We start from the raw sequence: 20,012 nt of genomic DNA, 5'->3' as shown, positions 1-20,012 counted from the left end.
TACTTAATTATATTGTATCAGTGAATGTACATACCAATGGGCAAAAAAAAAACAGGAGAGAGAGAGAGAGAGATTTGACATTCTGCAATCCCAGCACTCACAATCATGGAAACTCTTCAAGATTTTATTTACAATGTAACGTCTTTGTACAGCAGTAAAGGGGAAGGGAAATTAAAGGTTTAACAATATGGATAATTCAGAAAGAAAAGATAAGACACCTATATCTCCAGGAGGGGGTTAAGGCCAAAATAACAAACAAAAAGGGGATGCTACCTGGGAGTAAGAGAGTCTAACTTACCTAGCAAACAAAAATATAAAAATATTAACAGGTCTCTACCCTTCCTCACTGTTCCACAAAACCAGGAGAAAAGCATATGTTAATAAAATAAAAGTAGCACCCACCTACTTGGGAAAAAAAAAAATCACACACAATCACTACAGCACAACAGGCTTTCTTGAAGAAACATTAAGGGCGCTGAGCACACATTAGCGAACAAATACAACAGACTTTCTTAAAGCAGCACCACTACTCAGAAAACACCATCCGGTAAAACAGACAGGCCAAACTCTCTCTGGTGAACAGTCATTCCCTCTGTTTAAATACAAGCTCCTCTTCACAGCTCTGACGAGGAACAGGTGACATCAATTCATCTTCTATGAGAGGACAGGGAGGAACAGAGGAAAACAGAGACAAAACTCCCAACAGATTGTTAGGCTTCAGGAAACCACGATATTACACACAGAGTTTCACAGTTTTAACAACAATGACATACATAAAAATATACAAAAACTTAATACATTTTTTACAAACTATTCTGGCACGACAGTACACAAATAAACCACAATATTAACACTGATATTATAACATTTAACAGACGCGTCTGTGAAAGAATATGAGCATGTGTATGAATGACAGAGTGTAAACTCCATGTCTACTAAACAACACAGAACAAGCATTTAACATTTTGAAACATTAACACTTCTATTACCTGGACCACATCACTGCAGACTGATGGTGCTCAGTTTGGTCATCCCCAAGCGTAATCCCAACAGTCATGTCCTTGATGAAGTCCTGCACCGAGCCTGTGTGCTTTAATAAAAATAAAGGGAAGCATTAAAATGTGCCGTTAAAATCGTAAAGCTTAAAGACTCCAATAAATGTGCATTTATTAAGTAAATAAGATCACTTACAACTCTGCCCAAGCTCTACAATGTGAATGTCATCTCCATTATGTCTGCACAGCATTTTGATGGATAACTGCAAAAGGACTCGCTGCGGTCCATTCACAAGATTACTGAATTCTGCACTGATCTTCAGTCATTCCAAAATATCATTGTAATGAATTAAACCTTCGTATTCATCCGGAAGAAGGAGGCGGGAACCGGCGGACACTCAAATGAAGACTTTAATAATCAAAATAAACACAAAACAGCGTACCAGCCCCTCACGGACGACTGGTGCGCTCAAATAAAAACCAAAACACTACTAAAAGCCCAGGCCAGGTCCTCTCTCGTCCTTCACTGTCGTCGCTCCAGTTTTATATCCTTCCATCTCCTACGTGGGACTCGAGACCGGCGGTGGGTCGCAGGTGTCCCTGATTTGCCCAATCATTGCCGGCCTCACTCCTTGTTCCCACGTCCCTCGGCCCCGCCCCACTCGCCACATACCCCCATCGCCCCTCGCAGGCCGGGGGGTACCCACGAGACTGTGCTCTACTCCCCCCCCCCCCCCCCCTCCCTCCAGGGGGGACCGCTCACTGGGACCTGCAGGAACCTGGGGGTAGGACAGACGAGGCGAGAGAAAAGGAGATGGAAGGAGGAGCGACAGAGACGAGAGAGGGGATAGAGAAAAAAAAAATTTCTGGTTCCCAGACGCACTGCTGCTCGGCCCTCCACCAACTGGGCGATATCCTCCGCGGTGCCTGGCGGTGGCACTGGACGGCCCTCGGCGGACGGCACGACACCCCTCCGCCGCCTGGTGGACGGCGACGGCTCCTCCGGTTTTGGCCAGCCGGCAGGAGTCCCCCGTTCCCTGCTCCTCCCCGTTCAGGCGGACGGCAGCAGGCTCCGGCCCCCTGGCGAATGGCGCCGACTCCTCCGCTCCCTCACGGACAGCAGCCGCCCCTCCAGATAGCGGGCGGTCGGCAGCGAGCTCGCCCGTCCCCGGCAACTCGCTCCAGTCCACCGCCTCGAGCGTCCATGGCGGCACACTCCTCGCCTGCTCTGTGGCACCGTGGATTCACCACAGCGGTGAGGGATCTTCAGCAGCGTGTCCCTCCTTCTCCCGGGCTTCGGCACCACTGTAATGAATTAAACCTTAGTATTCATCCGGAAGAAGGAGGCGGGAACCGGCGGACAAACAAATAACATTTTAATAATACAAAATAAACACAAAACAGCGCACCAGCCCCTCACGGATGACTGGTGCGCTCAAATAAAAACCAAAACACAACTAAAAGTCCAGGCCTGGTCCTCTCTCGTCCTTCACTGTCGTCGCTCCAGTTTTATATCCTTCCATCTCCAACGTGGGACTCGAGACCGGCGGTGGGCCGCAGGTGTCCCTGATTTGCCCAATCATTGCCAGCCTCACTCCTTGTTCCCACGTCCCTCGGCCCCGCCCCACTCGCCACAATCATAAACATGAAAAATACAGAAACACATTAAAACACTGTAAAATAATAAATATAAAAATATAAATTAATCTTTACAGAGAAAGTCAAATGTATTCAATACTTCTGCACAGTACTGTTTATTTTTTATTTTTTTTAAGAGTATGCAGTAGTGACAACAATCTATCAGATAAGGTTGTCTGTACTCAGTGTTTATATAATGTTTAATAACGTTTATATAGAAGTATAAATAAACCTTTATTTTTGTTTCAACAGCTTCCCTGGAAATCCTTTCTGAAATCCTCCCTGAAATTATTTTGTCAACAGGTGACTGCATATTTGACACTTCCTCTGGTATGCAGATGGTTTAGGGATGTGGTCACTCAAGTTTTTCAGAAAGCGGCACACTTTGCCTGGCTAGACAGTCATTTAATTTTGTAGTACAAGGCTGTTAAACTTTTTTTATGTAACTTTCCTGTATTTTGCCACCAGTGTATGGGGAAGAGGACGGCGGGGTGAACTTCTGGGCTTCTACTCAGATGTTTTTTTGCGTCAGGAAACACATTGGTGTTTTATGTTCATAGAAGGGAAAGAGAAAATGAACTGAGATCAACTGCTTATGATGTATTAATTGATGTCATTTAAAGTTAAACTTCGCAGTGTACAGTGTTTTAATAAAAAAGCTATGGAAAACACTTGCATGACAAAAGGTTTCAGTCATTTACATCAGTCTATTGTTCTTTAAGGTTTCTCATATTTGGTGGTAACATAATTTGCTATGTATTGCTTTAAGCATAAAGTCTTATTAATGAATTCTTAATTAAGTTAACTATTTGTAATTCTGTGTAATAATTCAATTCCCAATAATTATATATATATATATATATATATATATATATATGTATATATATATATATATATATATATATATATATATATATATATATATATATATATACACACACATAGAAGTGGGTATACAGCTACATAAATTCAGGATTAATGAGGTTTTCAGTAGTACATTTCAGAAAACAAATAACAGAAAACGTAATGAGTTTTCAAGTGAGGGTTCAAGTTCCTATATTCAAGTTAGTTTAGAACCTATAGTTCCTTATAATATATCCTAATATATCGCTGTGTCACTTACAAAAACCAGCGAGTAATGCCGAGGTAATGTCTAATACAGTAGATTAGGGAGTAATTGTAAATTTATTTCTGTTCTGCTCATCGTAATCCACCACTATTTGTATTTCTATGGGATGTTGTGGAAATGCAACAATAAATCCAAAACACAAAATTTATATTGGCTTTTTAAATTATTTTAAGTTTATTTGTCTGAATGTCTACTTCTGCATTCCATGCCCGCTCACAGCATCATAATTCTCTACACCAATGAGCTCATCTTAATCATAAACCAATAACCGTTGAGGTGACCCCATCGTCCAGACTGCACTCTGGCCTACTACGTTCAGTCAGCTTACAAACTAGTTGAGAGAGTGAAAACTTAACATTTTAAGTTGAATGAACAAATTCAGTAACTGCCAGCAACTGGAGTGGAAATCACAAAAGAGGAAACCCAGTCTCTGCTGATGTCCAGGAGGTCCAGACTTAACGCAGTCACTGCCTGCAAAGGATTCTCAACTAAATATTAAACATTAAAGGTGAATGGTGTATAAAGGCAAAAACACAGTCGTTGTCTGAATACCTCCAGACCTGACTAAACTGGAACACTTGACCTGCGTTTCCCAAAACCATAGTTGCTAACTAAGTTAGCAACTTTGTTGGTTGCAATGCAATTTCCCATTGCCAACCAACTGCTAACAGGTTAGCAACTATGGTTTTGGGAAACGCACCCCAGATTGTGAGTGAGTTTGTGGACTTCCTCACTTTTCTGAACTTCCACCACAAATCGGATGATTCGTTAAATAACTTCTTTTATGAATGTTTATACAATGAATGGCATGATATATTTTTTATGTTTTTGTGTAAAATTTTTGTGGGCTCAATATTTAAGGCTATTGTTATGATAAATAATAATAATTATAAATAATATAATAAATAATTATATTACAAATATAAATAGGCTATAAATAAGAAAATAAATATAAGGGGATATATATATATATATTTACACTTTACAAATATTTATAGCATTTTCTAATGGTCTTATAATTATTATTATTATTATTACAAATGGAACGCACAGGATACAAAGCATGCCTTCAAAAATCGAATCAAAATTCAGCCCTCACTGAAAGCCCCTCCCATTACAATACTGATTAAATAGAAAATATTTGTGTAATCTAATTATATTTCATGCATTGATAACAACAATCAGAAACATGTTTGCCAAATTTTTATTTAAATTATTATTATTATTATTTTAAATCACAAAACAGTTTGCGACAACTCAGTGATTGTTTATTTATTTATTAATCACTCAGTGATTTGTTTGTTTAGTGAAGAAAAGTGAGATTATTGACGCAAGCACTGCTCTGCTCTCTGACTGTGACTGTGTGCTGAGCGGAAGGGGAAATAGTTCCTGTCCTGCAAAGCTAGAGTTCATTTATTTCATTTCCTCACGTGTGATATACAGTTATTTCCAAGCCAAGTAATTATTTTAAAAACTATTGAAAGAAACGTTTATTATCGATATCATAAAACGAGCATATATCCTCATGAATTAACGAATCGCGATATCAAGATCCATCCGCCTGCGCCTCCTGAACTAACTCCAGCAGCGACACACACACAGCGTGCTCCAGCTGCATACCTCAGGACTGTGAGCCCGTCTCCCGCTTAAATACAACCCTCAAACTCACTGGAGGAGCTCAAACAAGACTCGAAGCCTCGATAGTTGTGCGTGTGGTGACTAAATATGAAGGTTAAAGTTCATTCAGACGCTGATTCGCAGACACAGAGTTGCTCCAGCAGTGATGAGGAGGGAACAAACAGCGACAACCAGTTTATCGTCGTCAAGCTTGAAGATGAAGATCCAGAAACCGAGATGGATCTGAGTATATTCGCCCCTGTCGAGTCCTCGGAGTGTGAGGAAGAGGAGGATGAAGACGACGATGATCTTTCCGAGTCCGGCAGTGTTTCTACCTGGAGAATGAAAAACACCCGGGAGCGAGGTCTGCTTTAACTCTACATCTGAGTCTAAAGCATCTTTATCAGTCTGTCTCCTCTCCCTGATTCTCAAAACCTGCTCACAAAGTTACTAGAATATCAAACTGTAACGTTAAAGTAAAGATAGCTTTAATTAACTTCACTTCTCCAGTATTTTGTTGATTTTTCACTGGATCCATGAAGTCAGTTCTCCTCAAATTCACACAGGTGTTGTTCATCACTATAACTTCAGGAGCATGATCAACTAATGTCACCACTGTCTTAAAGGAATGCATTACAAGCTTTCAAGATATAATTAGAATTAGTGAAAGTCACAAATTGAATGAAATGTATTTTTCTCCTTATTTATTGATACTCCATCTCAGTAGGGGGCGGAAATTCACTGCAAGTTGGTTTCAACCCCCACTAAAGTTGATAGAAGAATTTATTTATTTTTATTATTATTTTGCTATGGTTATTTGTTTAAATAACTTGTTCCACGTGTTGTATTTTAGGAATATAGACTAGGTGTCCATTTTCTGATCCTGGAAAACAAACCGGTCATGAGGATCAATTCAGTTTTGTGATATTGAGATGAACACATCATCTGAAGCTGAATAAATGAGCTCTCCATTGGTGTATGGTTTGTTAGGATAGGAAAAAGAAGAAAACTGGAATCTAAGGGTACAAATAATCTAAATATTGAGAAAATCGCCATTAAAGTTGTCCAAATGAAAATAATAAAATGCATATATCAAAAATTAAGTTTTGATACTAACACTAGGAAATCTCTAAAATATCTTCACGGTACATGATCTTTACTTAATATCCTAATGGTTTTTGGCATAAAAGAAAAATCTGTAATTTTGACCCAAACAGTGTGTTGTTGGCAATTACTACAAAAGACCCCAGTGACTTCAGACTGGTTTTGGGCTCCAGGGTCACAAATATGGACAACTTTGAATGCATATATTTCCTGATTGATCACTCCCACATGTCTGTCTCAGATAACCAGGAGGATCCTTCCAGGAGAAGTTTAACAGGACAGCGGAAGAGCCGACAGACCTCTCTATCTGAGCAGAGACACAAGCAGAGTCTGGACTGCAGTGTGGCAAACAGGGTATCTCATCCTTTAAGTGTTGCAGTTATTAATAAATAATTAATGCACATATCAATTCATTCTTGGGATTGTTATTATTATACATTTTAAATTGTATGGCTGAAACAGTAGCGCCATGCTCTACTAGTCACGAGTAATGCATAAACTGATCAAATTTGTACATTAAATGCAATGCAAGTTTGGATAAAAGCGTCTGTCAGAAGCAGTGTGCAAATATGCTGTTTCAAACCCATGGTATATTTCAGGTTAGAAATGGTGCCTCAGTATGTGTGTGATGCCAGAGGTGTTAATGAAAATGATGATTTTTATTATTTTTTTTGTATCCCAATGCTTCTCATGCATTTTTATTTTTTGACTAATGTGAGCTACCATTCATGCACTCTTAGTGCATGTTGCAGCTTTTAATATGGAAGACATACAATGACAAAAATTATACAATACAGTTAATCAAGGAGAGCCAAATCACCCTAGTTAAAAAATTTAATGTTTAAAATACATTTAGTTCATACTAAGTGTACTTCAAATCTATTAACACATTTACTGACATCACTCAAGACTTAAATTATAATGAAACTTGATTTGTAGTATTACTTGTGCACAATGCACATTTCTTAATATTGAGCATTAAATGTGATTTATGTCTTTAAAAGCAAGATATTTAAAGTGAACCTGAAGTATACTTGCAGTGGTTCCACTTCACTTCAATCAATTATACTTAAAAAAAAGTACAATTGAAGGGTATTTTTATTATATGTCTTTGTAGTATATTTGGAATTAAATGAATGTATTTCAAATACATTTTGGTATTTTTATTTTACACTACGGCACACAAATCATTTTAATATCAGCATCAGGTGAATAGGGCTATAGATTACTTTTATTCTTCTTTTATAATGCTCTTTTGTCAGTTTTTGTGCTTGGCAGTATATATCATCACTGACTTTCTTTGTTTGGAAAAGAACAGCCCAGATAATCAAAATACCTCCTTTTGTGTTTCACTGAAGAAAGTTGTATGGGTTTGGAACGGCATAAGGATAAAAAAGAAAAAAGCATAATTTCACTTGAGTATCAGATAAACATCGTAGGTTCAGTGAGCATTGTCATTGCAGCCATGATCGTTCTCTTCCATAGGACGTGGATGTCGGACTCCCGTCTGAGAATCACACATTTTACCAAGCTGCGCCTCCGTCTGATTCAGCCTGTCGAGGTCCTGTAGAGACGTCTGGACTGGGCACAGCCATCAGCCCTTTAGCTGCCATGGAGCCTCCTGTATTTCCAAATGCACCAGTACAGGTTTGTTGAGTCTCATGATAACTGACACCAGTCAGTGTTACCTCAGTTGATCCATGGATCTATTCTATGCATAAATTACACAGTTCGCCATTGACTTGTTGCACAGATCTAGTGTAGTCCTTTTTCATTAATGTGCTATTGTTTTCTAAACCAGAGCACATCTGTCGTCGGGGAGGATCAGCAGAATATACTACTTGAGGTCCTGAACCATTGTAGGGTAAGAGCAACCATTCTTCACACAATCACACATCTTCTTAACAATATACCACTTTAATGCTGTGAATGAAAATAGTAGCTGATTTGGGATGATGGATGATTTCAGTGGCTTGTTTGCTGTTTGTTACCTTTCAGTTCCTGCATGCAGCAGTGCAGAGGCTTGAACAGAAGATCGACAGACAGATGTCAAATGAGGTACCGGCCTTTAAACTTACTGATTCAGGGCTCAAGAGTGAGGATCAGTAAGGTCAATTCAGTTTGGGTATACATTTTAGAATTAGGGATGTAACGATATTAGCAATATCTCGATATTATCGTGGTCACATGACTATATGAAACATAGTGTAGTATTTAAAGTATATTTGCTTTGGGCCATTATGCTTTGGCACAGTATCTGTCAAACGGACTAAAACTGAAAGCACGATATGGCTTAACCCCTTTATCAAGACTGTTTTTGCCAAGTGTTTCAAAGTGAAGCGCACATAATAAAGCGATCAGCTGGTGATCCGGTGTTGTTCACACCGAATGAATGCAGTGAACTCGTTTATTGCACTTGCTGTGAGTTTAGTGCTCGTTTGGGAATGCAATAGCCACCAGTTGTGCTTTATTTTTGTGGCAGATGATTACAGAGTTTCACTAGATTTGTAGTGAGACGAATTTTTGTAAGCCTGTTTTCACTGAAGCTGGATATTTCCTTCCAGATAAAAGCTCTGCTTTCGTTTCCATCCAAATTAAATCTTAAGGTTCAGTATAAATTGCTGACAGCTAGCGGTTTATCGCAGTCCAAATTCAAAACGTCTCTAAGTGTTGACATTAGGAAAGGTGTATTGTAATTGCCCTTCTGTATTGTAAAGCAAAAATAATATACCTATGATTTAGTTGTTTTACAATATATGGCTGTTGCTGTTGTTATTATTATTATAATATTCTAATTAGTTTGGCTTCCTAAAACACCATTGTGAATGTAATTTAGACTGACACAGTATATCACAAATAAAAAGAGGGTTGTGTCCCCTGTAAAGTTCAGGTACAAGTCAATTCAATGACTTTTTTCTGAGTTAAGATACATGGGTTGGAGCTCTTAATTTTGAATTCTCAAAGTGCATTTGATGGAATAAATTAACTTCAAAATGTACACTATTTGAATTTTTTCCCTATTCTTCACTTGTCCTTTTAAATATTGCAATAAATATTGTATCATGAAATTGATTAGTGGTCGACCGATATATTATTATTATATATATATATATATATATATATTTTTTTTTTTACTGTCGATATCTTGGAAAGCATGGGGCTGATAGCCTAATATTAATTACATTTTAAATAATTTGACAATGGATTAAAAAATAAGTGTAAAGGAAACATTCTTTAGATGACAAGGTATTTTTCACAAATAATATTTAATAAAAATATAATAAAAAAAAAGAAGTAAACACTGTAACCAACAGGGCACTCCGTATTCTGGGAAGTTTCTGTGCATTGGGAATCATATTTTCAAAATAAAGCCAGGGTAACACTCATTTTACTTACAGCACACAGTGAAAATGACATGAATATGACAGCGGGCAAATACATAAAATGCAGCATAATTTGAAATCATGAGTCTAAAGCATTCAATTCACATGGACCGACCGTTACACAGACAACACACAATAATGCTGGATACACACTTCACAAGATCTCACAGCTGGATATTCCAAAGTTTGTGAAATTAAAAGTTCATTAGCCATTCAAAGATTTTTGTATTTGCTTAATGCTGACGGCAAACGTGAGAGTATTATAATGTTTGTCTTTCTATTACTAATAATATAAAATAAATTATAAAACTTTTTGTATACATTAATTCCTTTGTTTAACCATTCTATTTGATTATTCGACAGAACTGTGAACAAGAGAGAGAGTGTGAGCCCAGCTGTGTGCCACTCTCAGCACTGTCAAAATAAATGTCCCGCCTCAAAACACATCGGCCAACCAGAAAAACTGATCGGCTGTTGCAGATATTTGAAAAATGCCAAATATCGGCCGATATATCGTCTTTGGTGATATATCGGTCGACCACTAATTTTGATATCGTTACATCCCTAATTAGAATGTTTTACGACCACTGTTGCCAAGTATGATGATGATAATTCTTTAAAATATAACTCTCTTCTCTTAAAGCCATTATATGAAAGAAGCTCAGCGATGCTGAAGAATGGTCCAAAGGTTTGTCCATAAACCATTTATTCTTGATTAAATTAATTTGGTCTCACCTAAAACCGTTATGGAGTTGATCAAGATTTTAAACAGATTGTAGCAGAAAATTGGTGTGAAATTCATGATAGTTCAAGACAAAGTTACTGGTGACTAGGGGACAAGAATAGATTCCCTTCCAGTTTATTATACATAAGAACTAAAGGTACAAGTCACAAAATCTGGGATCAGATTGTTTTTACTCTCCTCTTGATCTTTGTCTTCTATTACTTTGAGGTAGATTTGTATAATACAGCCAAAAGGAGTTTTCTGACCTATCGTTCACTAGAGTTGGTGTCGTAATTTTATAATTGGTGTGGTCAATTGATAAAAAAAATTAACTATTTATTCACAAATTTTTTTTCTTTAATTGTGATGAATTGCATATTGATATATTTATATTGCCATAATTTCACATCGAATCTATACATTATGTTGAAACAACATAAAGATGGTATATAAGTATGAGTTTAATGGGAACTTTTTACAAAGTTGTTTATTAATGAAGGCCAGTATCATTGATGACAATACTGCTGCTGGTGTCCCTTTTAAATGCAATTTGTCCAAAATTATAGCCATTACATATTACAATATTATTGTAAGCTTTTTTATTTATTTAGGTAGTCTTTGAAAAATATAACAACTTTAACATTTAAATATGTATCCCATATCTCTCAGAGAAGGGCGTCTCTGCGTGTTGAAGAAGGGCAGATGTCCTGGTCTTTGGCCCAGAGACTTGATCCACCAGTCCAGAGAAACCCACGCTGGATCCCTCCCTGGAAACGAGGGCTGGACAAGGCAGACCTTCAGCAGGCTGACAACAGCAGCCCTCAGCCAGGCAAACCTCCCGGTGTAGGACGAGGCAGGGGACGAGGCAGGGGCAGGGGAAGAGGCAGAGGACGGGGGCGCGGTAACGGATCCCAGCGTCAGTCTCAAACTCCTGATCCTGCCTCACTCATCTCAAAGCCCAATGGAGAAGAGGTCTGCACTGCATCCACAGAAGACCCACAGCCGTCCCAGGTAATGAAGGAAGGCTGTCCGGCTGACACGGTCTCAAAGCGTCAGCAGAAAAGAAAGAAATCCTTTACTCAGGTGGACGGGGAGGATGTTCAACTGGAGAAGATGCCCAACAGTAAAGAGGCCACACTTGAAGTTCAGGTTGACCAAGGTATGATGCAAATAAGATCGTCTGAGATGAAGGAATAATCAATTAAAAAATTTTTTTTTCATGGCTGAATTTTCAAGTTCTTAGAAATGTAATCAAAGTCGTTGAGGTAAAAAAAAAATTCAACAAAGGTTTGATTTACCTTTACTGATAAGACCATCAGGTAACTGAAGTATTGACAGATCTTTTCTTCCATATTGTGATGGACATGCAAGTGAAATTAATTCAGAGAAGAAGAAATATAGGGAAGAACTTGGTTTTTTACATCGGTAGTTGAGATTTTGAGAAATTGCATTGCACTCAACAAAGTTTTGGGATGAGGATAAAGAGGACTAAATGATTCTATGAATTTATTTATTTTTTTAATATACAGTTTGGAAACCTGGGCCCATATTCACGAAACATTTTATCTTACCACTAAGAGTTCTCCTAAACAGCAGAAAACATTTTATCGAAGAGTTTTCTCTTAAAACCTATTCACAAAGCTGCTGATACAAACTTTTACTAAGGGAGAGAGAGAGGTCTTAAACTAAAGATGTTCATTTTAACCATTTACCGACCGTTAAGAATTTTGACCGATAAATACAATCAGTTAAACGGTTTAAAAAGTCATTTATTTATTTATTTTCAGTAATTTATCAAAATATTTTGAAAGGTTTGTTGCATTGTTAAAAAAGGCTACGCGTTTAAAACAATTGTGTTTTAGAGAGAGAAAAAACATATGCCGCATAGCCTATTAAGAAGTTGCACTTTATTATTTCATTATTATTATAATAAACACTGTAAACATAGCTATGCTATTTTTGTTCCCCTCATCCGGCCTAAAACAAATTATTTTAGGCTAAAAAGAAACCGAAACCAATGTTGGGTCTCATTCGACACAAAATCAAATGTTTCAGTCTTCACAATGTATTTGAATGCCAATTATTTATTTATTTATTATGCAGGCTACTTCACTCGCGTTCCAATATCCACATTAAAAAAAATGTTTGGTGATTACACTTAACAGCACAAATGTTAGTATTTTTAATGGGTCACAGACACTTATCTTTTCTAATTTAACAGTTAATAATTGGTTAACAAGCGTGAAGCGTCGGTTGTTGGTTATGGAAAATAACGAAATGAACGACCCTAGTCAGAGTGCTTTTATCCATGCACACAGTGATTGACTGATGGGGAGGGGTCTCTGTCAGAGATTTACTCATAGAAATATTGTAGAGTGCAATATTATGCTTCCATATTCAAATATAGGTTTTGAAATAAAAGGGTCACGTTCAAATAAAGATTATAAAATGCAGGCTAAGTGTCACTAATTTAACAAGTATATGTTCAGCTAATTGCCTCTTTCATGTGTGCTTTTCGTAAACCGTTAGTGGATATGCATATAAACAGCCTTTTAATTAACAGAGTAGAATAATCATGGCTGATAGTAAGACATGCAAATTTAAAAGAAAACCAAACTGGACACTAGAACAGCTGTTACCCCTTGACCAACTTGTTAATTAAATCAAGGATATAATCAAAGGAAAATGTGGAGTTAGGATTACCTCCAAAACCAAAAAACTAAATGTTCAAATAAATGAAGCATGCTTCTAAAATCTTTGTTTCGAGGCAGATTGCCAGCAACAGCCATTTTAGCCCCTCTGAAAAAAACAACAATTAGAAACATCACAGAATTTGTAATGGGTTTACTGGTTATTATGGGAATTGTATTAGTTTAACGGAAACTCTAAAGGACCCTGTTGATCTCTATAAATCCTAATGGAATAGGTTTTAAAACACACCACAGACTATTGGTTTATGATGTTTGTAATGCATTCTTAGTGGAAACCATTAGTTTCTGTGATTTGGTTTCTTTTGTTTGTTTTTTTCAGCAGGGAGGATGGGCTTAGTTTATGGCTTGGTCTTCATGACTTCGGAGTCCTCTTCACTATTCCTAACATTTTACAGCTTTAGTGCTAAAACACTTTGTGAGTACTCTTAGCAAAAATTTAGCATTCACAAGCCCATTATTTTTTAATATTGTCTCCTAAACCTACTACTTACTAAACTTACTAAACCTACTTACTAAACCTACAGTACTTTTAGCCTTAAGATGTACTGTGAATATGGGCCCTGAACTATTAAGGTCTTTAAGTGCATCTGGGAAACTCCTGCACATCAGAAACAATATACAAGTAGTCAACAAATTATACTGTGAACAATAAATCAAAATAATTTGTTTCTATCCCTAATTTTTCCAAGATATCAAAAGTAAATGTGAAAGTTGATTGATGAACACAATTTGACTATATTATGCTATAGATCAGTGTTTTAAATTGACACGCCGCTTCCAACACCAGAACTGAGCAACTCGTGTGTTGACTAGAAGTCCAAGTTTCCTGATTGAAAATGACTTTGTCATTCATGTGCTTGGAATTTATTAAATTTCCACCTCCACCTGAAGGCCATCTTATCTTGCCATGTTGTAAAAAAGTAAAAATATACAAATAAATCCTTCCAAATAATCTGTTTCTTGTAAATTACACTACACACTGACTCTGATTTGATTATATCAATTTAGATCAGAACTTTATGAAATAATGTATGTCTCCCACATTTTTGCGTTAATGTATCTATGCATGTATAAATGCTTTTTATTTTCAGTAGATTTTCTAGATCGTGACAAGTTTTTAAAATTTTACTTCAATATATTTAGTTGAAGTACCAGAGTTGTTTGACATGGATCAGTAACTTCTGTCTTTTCCTCAGTAATGATTGGAAGCCCCTTGAGGAAAGTCTGGATCCCTCTGTCTGTGTACAAGGAGGTGTTTAAGCAGGCGGAGCCCCAGAAGGCAGTCGTGCCGGTGCTCCACGCTCTCTTCCCCATCAGCACACTGTCCTGCAGTGCAGTCACAGGAAACCCTGCAAAAGGCATCCAGCAACTCGACCCCAACAAAATAGAAGCCCTTCGAGGTAAATCCAGTCTTTTCAAGTACACACGTTTGGGACTGAGGTGGATCTCTGGACAGGGACTCCCTCTAATTGTTTTTTTCTTGCTGAGCAAACTTTTCTCTATTGGGCGGACATTTCGGCCACCGGAGCAAAAGCATCCTTTATACCGGACCTGTACAGCGTGCACACAAATATGCTTTTTGTATTTCATTTGACTAAATGAACATTTTAGTTTACCGTAGAACTTATTATTATTATTATTTTTTTTTTTTTTAACACTTGACCCTAAATATCAAGCTATATAAGCTGTATTACTTTTTTCTTTTTCCTTAATGGTTGGAAAGTCATGTGCACAAAAAAAGTTGTCATTGCTCTGAAAAGATTTTAACTTGATTTTTGATTTTAACGTGATTTTTTTACATGGCAAGACACTTACCTTAATGTCCAGTGAATGCTTTTTCATAATTGTTTTTTTTTTATGCACTGATGCACAAATCTTTTTAAGAGAGAATTTGAAAATCTTTTTTTTTTTTTCAGCCTAGTTTAGTCCCAGATTTGATTTGTGTGCATGAGTATTTCAAGTTTTTGAATAGTTTTATTTATTTATCCCTGTATGTGCGCTCAGAGTTTCTTGCTGAGATGTACCCACAGTTTGACGTTGGTGTGAGGGGTGTGACGTGGGCACAGTGTCTTGGAGTGATAAACAACATCAACAAAGACCTCAAGAAACAAGTGGAAAAAACATCACACCTGCCAACAGAGGTGCATTTCTCCATAAGTCCTGCTAGTCCTCTGAAATGTTTTTTTTCTTCATTCAGTAGTTTCAGGGCCATAAACATTTTGATTAAACCATGCTACTGTGCTTTATTTCAGGGCAGTTGCACAAGTAATGATTGTTCATACTCCTGAAGATCTGACACTCATACTCGCTCGATGTGCAACAACGTAACCAGTTACATTCACTTCAATCGATCATCTGAACTGATAGTGTTCATAACTGACTGTTTTGACAACAGCCGTCTTTTGTTCTCTTCTATTGCTGCTGAGTTCAGTGGAGAGAGGTTTTGGATGTGTAATATATTAACAAATCTTCTGTTCTTAATAAATTTGTATATTAACTTTAATTTTTGTTTAAACATATGTTATTGTACATTTTATATAGCCAAATAAAGACTTTTTCAGATTTCCTGTTGAAAATTATTAGTAATATCAAAGTAAGAATGAGTATAAATCACAAATTAAATACTAGTAGCGCATTCTAGAAGAACAAGTAATAGCTACTGACAGCATTTCTTGACACAAACAGCCTCTGTGTACAAAGGTTTCACCTCCATATTGCACAGTCGTTTTGATCAGATACTCTGCACTAGCGAATCCCTCTCTTGATGCCCATCTTGCGCTTGTATCGAAACTTGCGGATGGTTCTGTTTATAGCGCCTACGCAAACCTTTCAAGTCGCTTCCGTCTTCCTCCAGCCATCTCCAGGGAAAACGCATGGAGAACTAGACCTTATTTACAATGACCTCTTTTCTACATTGCTGCTGATCGGATATCTCACCTCGGAGCGCCAAGATCTTGTTGTGGTCAAGGGCCTGAATGCCATGCCGCATCTCACCGTACACATTACTGTGCACCAGCACATCCTCTGGGAAGATGAACTTGATGAGGTATCGAGCTATGAGCTCGGGACGTGTTCGCAGAAGTGCGGCAGACAAGGCATGCTCAGGAACCTTCACATCCCGATAAGGGGGTCCAAGATACAGTGGAAAATAAGACATCTGGGAACAATAAACAAGGTTTCAGGACAGATCCAAAAAAAGTAGGGCTGGGTGATTTTGAATATTAAAACAGTGTATTTACAATTATTTTGTTTATCAAAGTATCGCTATTTTCACAAGCTGTGCGTGACATTTACATCTAACACTGTTTGTGACCCTGGACCACAATATCAGTCATAAGTGTCAATTTATTTAAATTGAAATTTATACATCATCTGAAAGTTGAATAAATAAGGGCAACATTTGACTGAGATACAACTATTTGAAAATGTAATCTGAGGTTGTGAAAAAAAAGAAATAAAATAGCTAAATATTTAAGTAAATAACCTTTAATGTTGTCCAAATTAAGTTCTTAGCAATGCATATTGCTAATCCAAAATTAAGGTTTGATATATTTACTAAAGATGCACTGATGTATCGGCCCACGTCTTGAGCGAGGCACGGCCGGGGGCTTGAGCGAGGCACGGCCGGGGGCTTGAGCGAGGCACGGCCGGGGGCTTGAGCGAGGAACGGCTGGGGTCTTGAGCGAGGCACGGCTGGGGGCTTGAGCGAGGAACGGCTGGGGTCTTGAGCGAGGCACGGCCGGGGGCTTGAGCGAGGCACGGCCGTCGTCTTGAGCGAGGCACGGCCAGGGGCTTGAGCGAGGCACGTCCCGCGGCTTGAGCGAGGCACGTCCCGCGGCTTGAGCGTGGCACGGCCGGGGGCTTGAGCGAGGCACGGCCGGGGGCTTGAGCGAGGCACGTCCCGCGGCTTGAGCGAGGCACGGCCGGGGGCTTGAGCGAGGCACGGCCGGGGGCTTGAGCGAGGAACGGCCGGTGGCTTGAGCGAGGAACGGCTGGGGGCTTGAGCGAGGCACGGCCGGGGGCTTGAGCGAGGAACGGCCGGGGGCTTGAGCGAGGAACGGCTGGGGTCTTGAGCGAGGCACGGCTGGGGGCTTGAGCGAGGCACGGCCGGGGGCTTGAGGGAGAAACGGCCGGGGGCTTGAGGGAGAAACGGCCGGGGGCTTGAGGGAGGAACGGCCGGGGGCTTGAGCGAGGAACGGCCGGGGGCTTGAGCGAGGAACGGCCGGGGGCTTGAGCGAGGCACGGCCGGGGGCTTGAGCGAGGCACGGCCGGGGGCTTGAGCGAGGAACGGCCGGGGGCTTGAGCGAGGCACGGCCGGGGGCTTGAGCGAGGAACGGCTGGGGTCTTGAGCGAGGCACGGCTGGGGGCTTGAGCGAGGCACGGCCGGGGGCTTGAGGGAGAAACGGCCGGGGGCTTGAGGGAGAAACGGCCGGGGGCTTGAGCGAGGAACGGCCGGGGGCTTGAGGGAGGAACGGCCGGGGGCTTGAGGGAGGAACGGCCGGGGGCTTGAGGGAGAAACGGCCGGGGGCTTGAGGGAGAAACGGCCGGGGGCTTGAGGGAGAAACGGCCGGGGGCTTGAGGGAGGCACGGCCGGGGGCTTGAGGGAGGAACGGCCGGGGGCTTTAGGGAGGCACGGGCGGGGGCTTGAGGGAGGCACGGCCGGGGGCTTGAGGGAGGCACGGCCCGCGGATTGAGCGATGCACGGCCCGCGGATTGAGCGATGCACGGCCGGGGGCTTGAGGGAGAAACGGCCGGGGGCTTAAGGGAGGAACGGCCGGGGGCTTGAGCGAGGAACGGCCGGGGGCTTGAGGGAGGCACGGCCGGGGGCTTGAGGGAGGCACGGCCGGGGGCTTGAGGGAGGAACGGCCGGGGGCTTGAGGGAGAAACGGCCGGGGGCTTGAGGGAGGCACGGCCGGGGGCTTGAGGGAGGAACGGCCGGGGGCTTTAGGGAGGCACGGCCGGGGGCTTGAGGGAGGAACGGCCGGGGGCTTGAGCGAGGCACGGCCCGCGGATTGAGCGATGCACGGCCCGCGGATTGAGCGATGCACGGCCCGCGGATTGAGCGATGCACGGCCGGGGGCTTGAGGGAGAAACGGCCGGGGGCTTGAGGGAGGAACGGCCGGGGGCTTGAGCGAGGAACGGCCGGGGGCTTGAGCGAGGAACGGCCGGGGGCTTGAGGGAGGCACGGCCGGGGGCTTGAGGGAGGCACGGCCGGGGGCTTGAGGGAGGCACGGCCGGGGGCTTTAGGGAGGCACGGCCGGGGGCTTGAGGGAGGAACGGCCGGGGGCTTGAGCGAGGCACGGCCCGCGGATTGAGCGATGCACGGCCGGGGGTTTGAGCGAGAAACAGATGGGGGCTTGAGCGAGGCTTTTTAAATTTAAATCGGATTGTTTAAATGTGAAAACAACAGAAAATATGCATCATACAGCAAAGGATCCATTTCTCAAATATCCGTCCAGCTCACCTCTGATGGCACTGATCTTGTTTGGGTCGAGTCTCTTTAGTCTCTTCGTGTTTCCAGTGGTTCTGCTTTGAGAGAGTTCCTCCGCTGTGAAGATGTTTCTGGACGGGTACTGCACTGCCGCACTGCACTGGGTCGGGCCATTTTACCTGCCCTCTGTAGGATACAGTTAGAGAGGAACACCTTCCTGTCAGAGCTGTCCAGACAACCTACAGGAGCAGAAACGATCACAAATGGCAGCATTAATATAAATTATTGCTGCATGGTTCATTGTCCTGGAATAAAAGCGTACACTAGCAATTTAGTGAGTTTTAGCCTTATAGTGACATATTGCCCAAAATGAAAATTAGCTTAAAACAACCTTGCCCTCAGGCCATCCAAGATCTAGATGAGTTTGTTTCTTCAACAGATTTAGAGAAATGTAGCATTCCATCACTTGTTCACCAATGGATGCTCTGCAGTGAATGGGTGGCGTCAAAATGAGTCCAAACAGCTGATAAAAACATCACAATAATCCACCACTTCAGTCCATCAGTTAATGTCCTGTGAAGTGAAAAGCTGCACGAAGAAAGTGTTGTTATGGGTTAGGGTTATTATGGATTTTGACCAGAAGATTAAAGTTAAAATAGCTGTCTGTTTTTTATTATTGTGGTGTTTTTATCAGCTGTTTGGACTCATTCTGACGGCACCCATTCACTGCAGAGGACCCAATGGTGAAAAAGTGATGCAGTGCTACATTTAAACAAAACTGTTCCCATAAAGAAACAAACTTATCTACATATCAAATGGCCTTACGGTGAGTATATTTTCAGTCAATTTTCAGTTTTGTGTGAACTATTGCTTTATATTAACTATACTCTCTGAAAGCAAGTGTAGGATGATATTCTTCCCAACAAAGTCAATTTATCTTATTTTAAAGATGTTTTAACATTATACTTGAATAAGACTCTCTTACTCATATTCGTCAGACCTGCAGTTGAAGCGGGGTCACTGATCTCTGAGATGGCTTCAGCTGGTCTCTTCACTCGCTAAAGATGCTGCATTAGACTCCTCTTATTCCTGCTGAAAGCTGCTTGTGTTGCATGGGTTGGTGCAGGTGCCTTGACCGAGCTGTGGGACTCGCTCTGGATTACAGTTTGAGGAGGGCTGGGCACCTCTGGGCCTGGGGAAAGTGGAGGAGGCTTTCTGCTGTCCACAGACGGAAGGGGAGACGTGGAGGAAACATGAACGAGGTGGGCCAGAGACACTTC

General features: G+C 40.9%; 1 protein-coding gene and 1 long non-coding RNA gene across 3 annotated transcripts in view; both read left to right on the top strand.

Annotated features, from left to right (window-relative positions):
- LOC132117662 (uncharacterized) overlaps positions 1–20,012 on the top strand; it is a 150,746-nt gene that overhangs the window by 17,441 nt on the left and 113,293 nt on the right. The gene's annotated exons all lie outside the window — the stretch shown is intronic.
- On the top strand, positions 5,173–15,863 carry LOC132117889 (germ cell nuclear acidic protein-like). Of its 2 annotated transcripts, XM_059527230.1 has the most exons (10): positions 5,174–5,743; positions 6,725–6,837; positions 7,969–8,130; positions 8,285–8,347; positions 8,482–8,541; positions 10,510–10,554; positions 11,260–11,749; positions 14,498–14,701; positions 15,306–15,442; positions 15,554–15,863. In XM_059527230.1, exons 1-10 carry the CDS (start codon positions 5,488–5,490, stop codon positions 15,587–15,589), a joined length of 1,566 nt encoding a protein of 521 aa, XP_059383213.1. In that variant the 5' UTR covers positions 5,174–5,487; the 3' UTR covers positions 15,590–15,863. The 2 variants fall into 2 exon arrangements, with proteins under 2 accessions (XP_059383214.1, XP_059383213.1); XM_059527231.1 differs by lacking the exon at positions 10,510–10,554 and having other exon boundaries at positions 5,173–5,743.

Source organism: Carassius carassius, chromosome 37, assembly GCF_963082965.1.
Source record: "Carassius carassius chromosome 37, fCarCar2.1, whole genome shotgun sequence".
NCBI lineage: Eukaryota > Metazoa > Chordata > Actinopteri > Cypriniformes > Cyprinidae > Carassius > Carassius carassius.
Note: the sequence above shows the minus strand (reverse complement) of the source record. Positions and strands in the feature narration are given on the sequence as shown.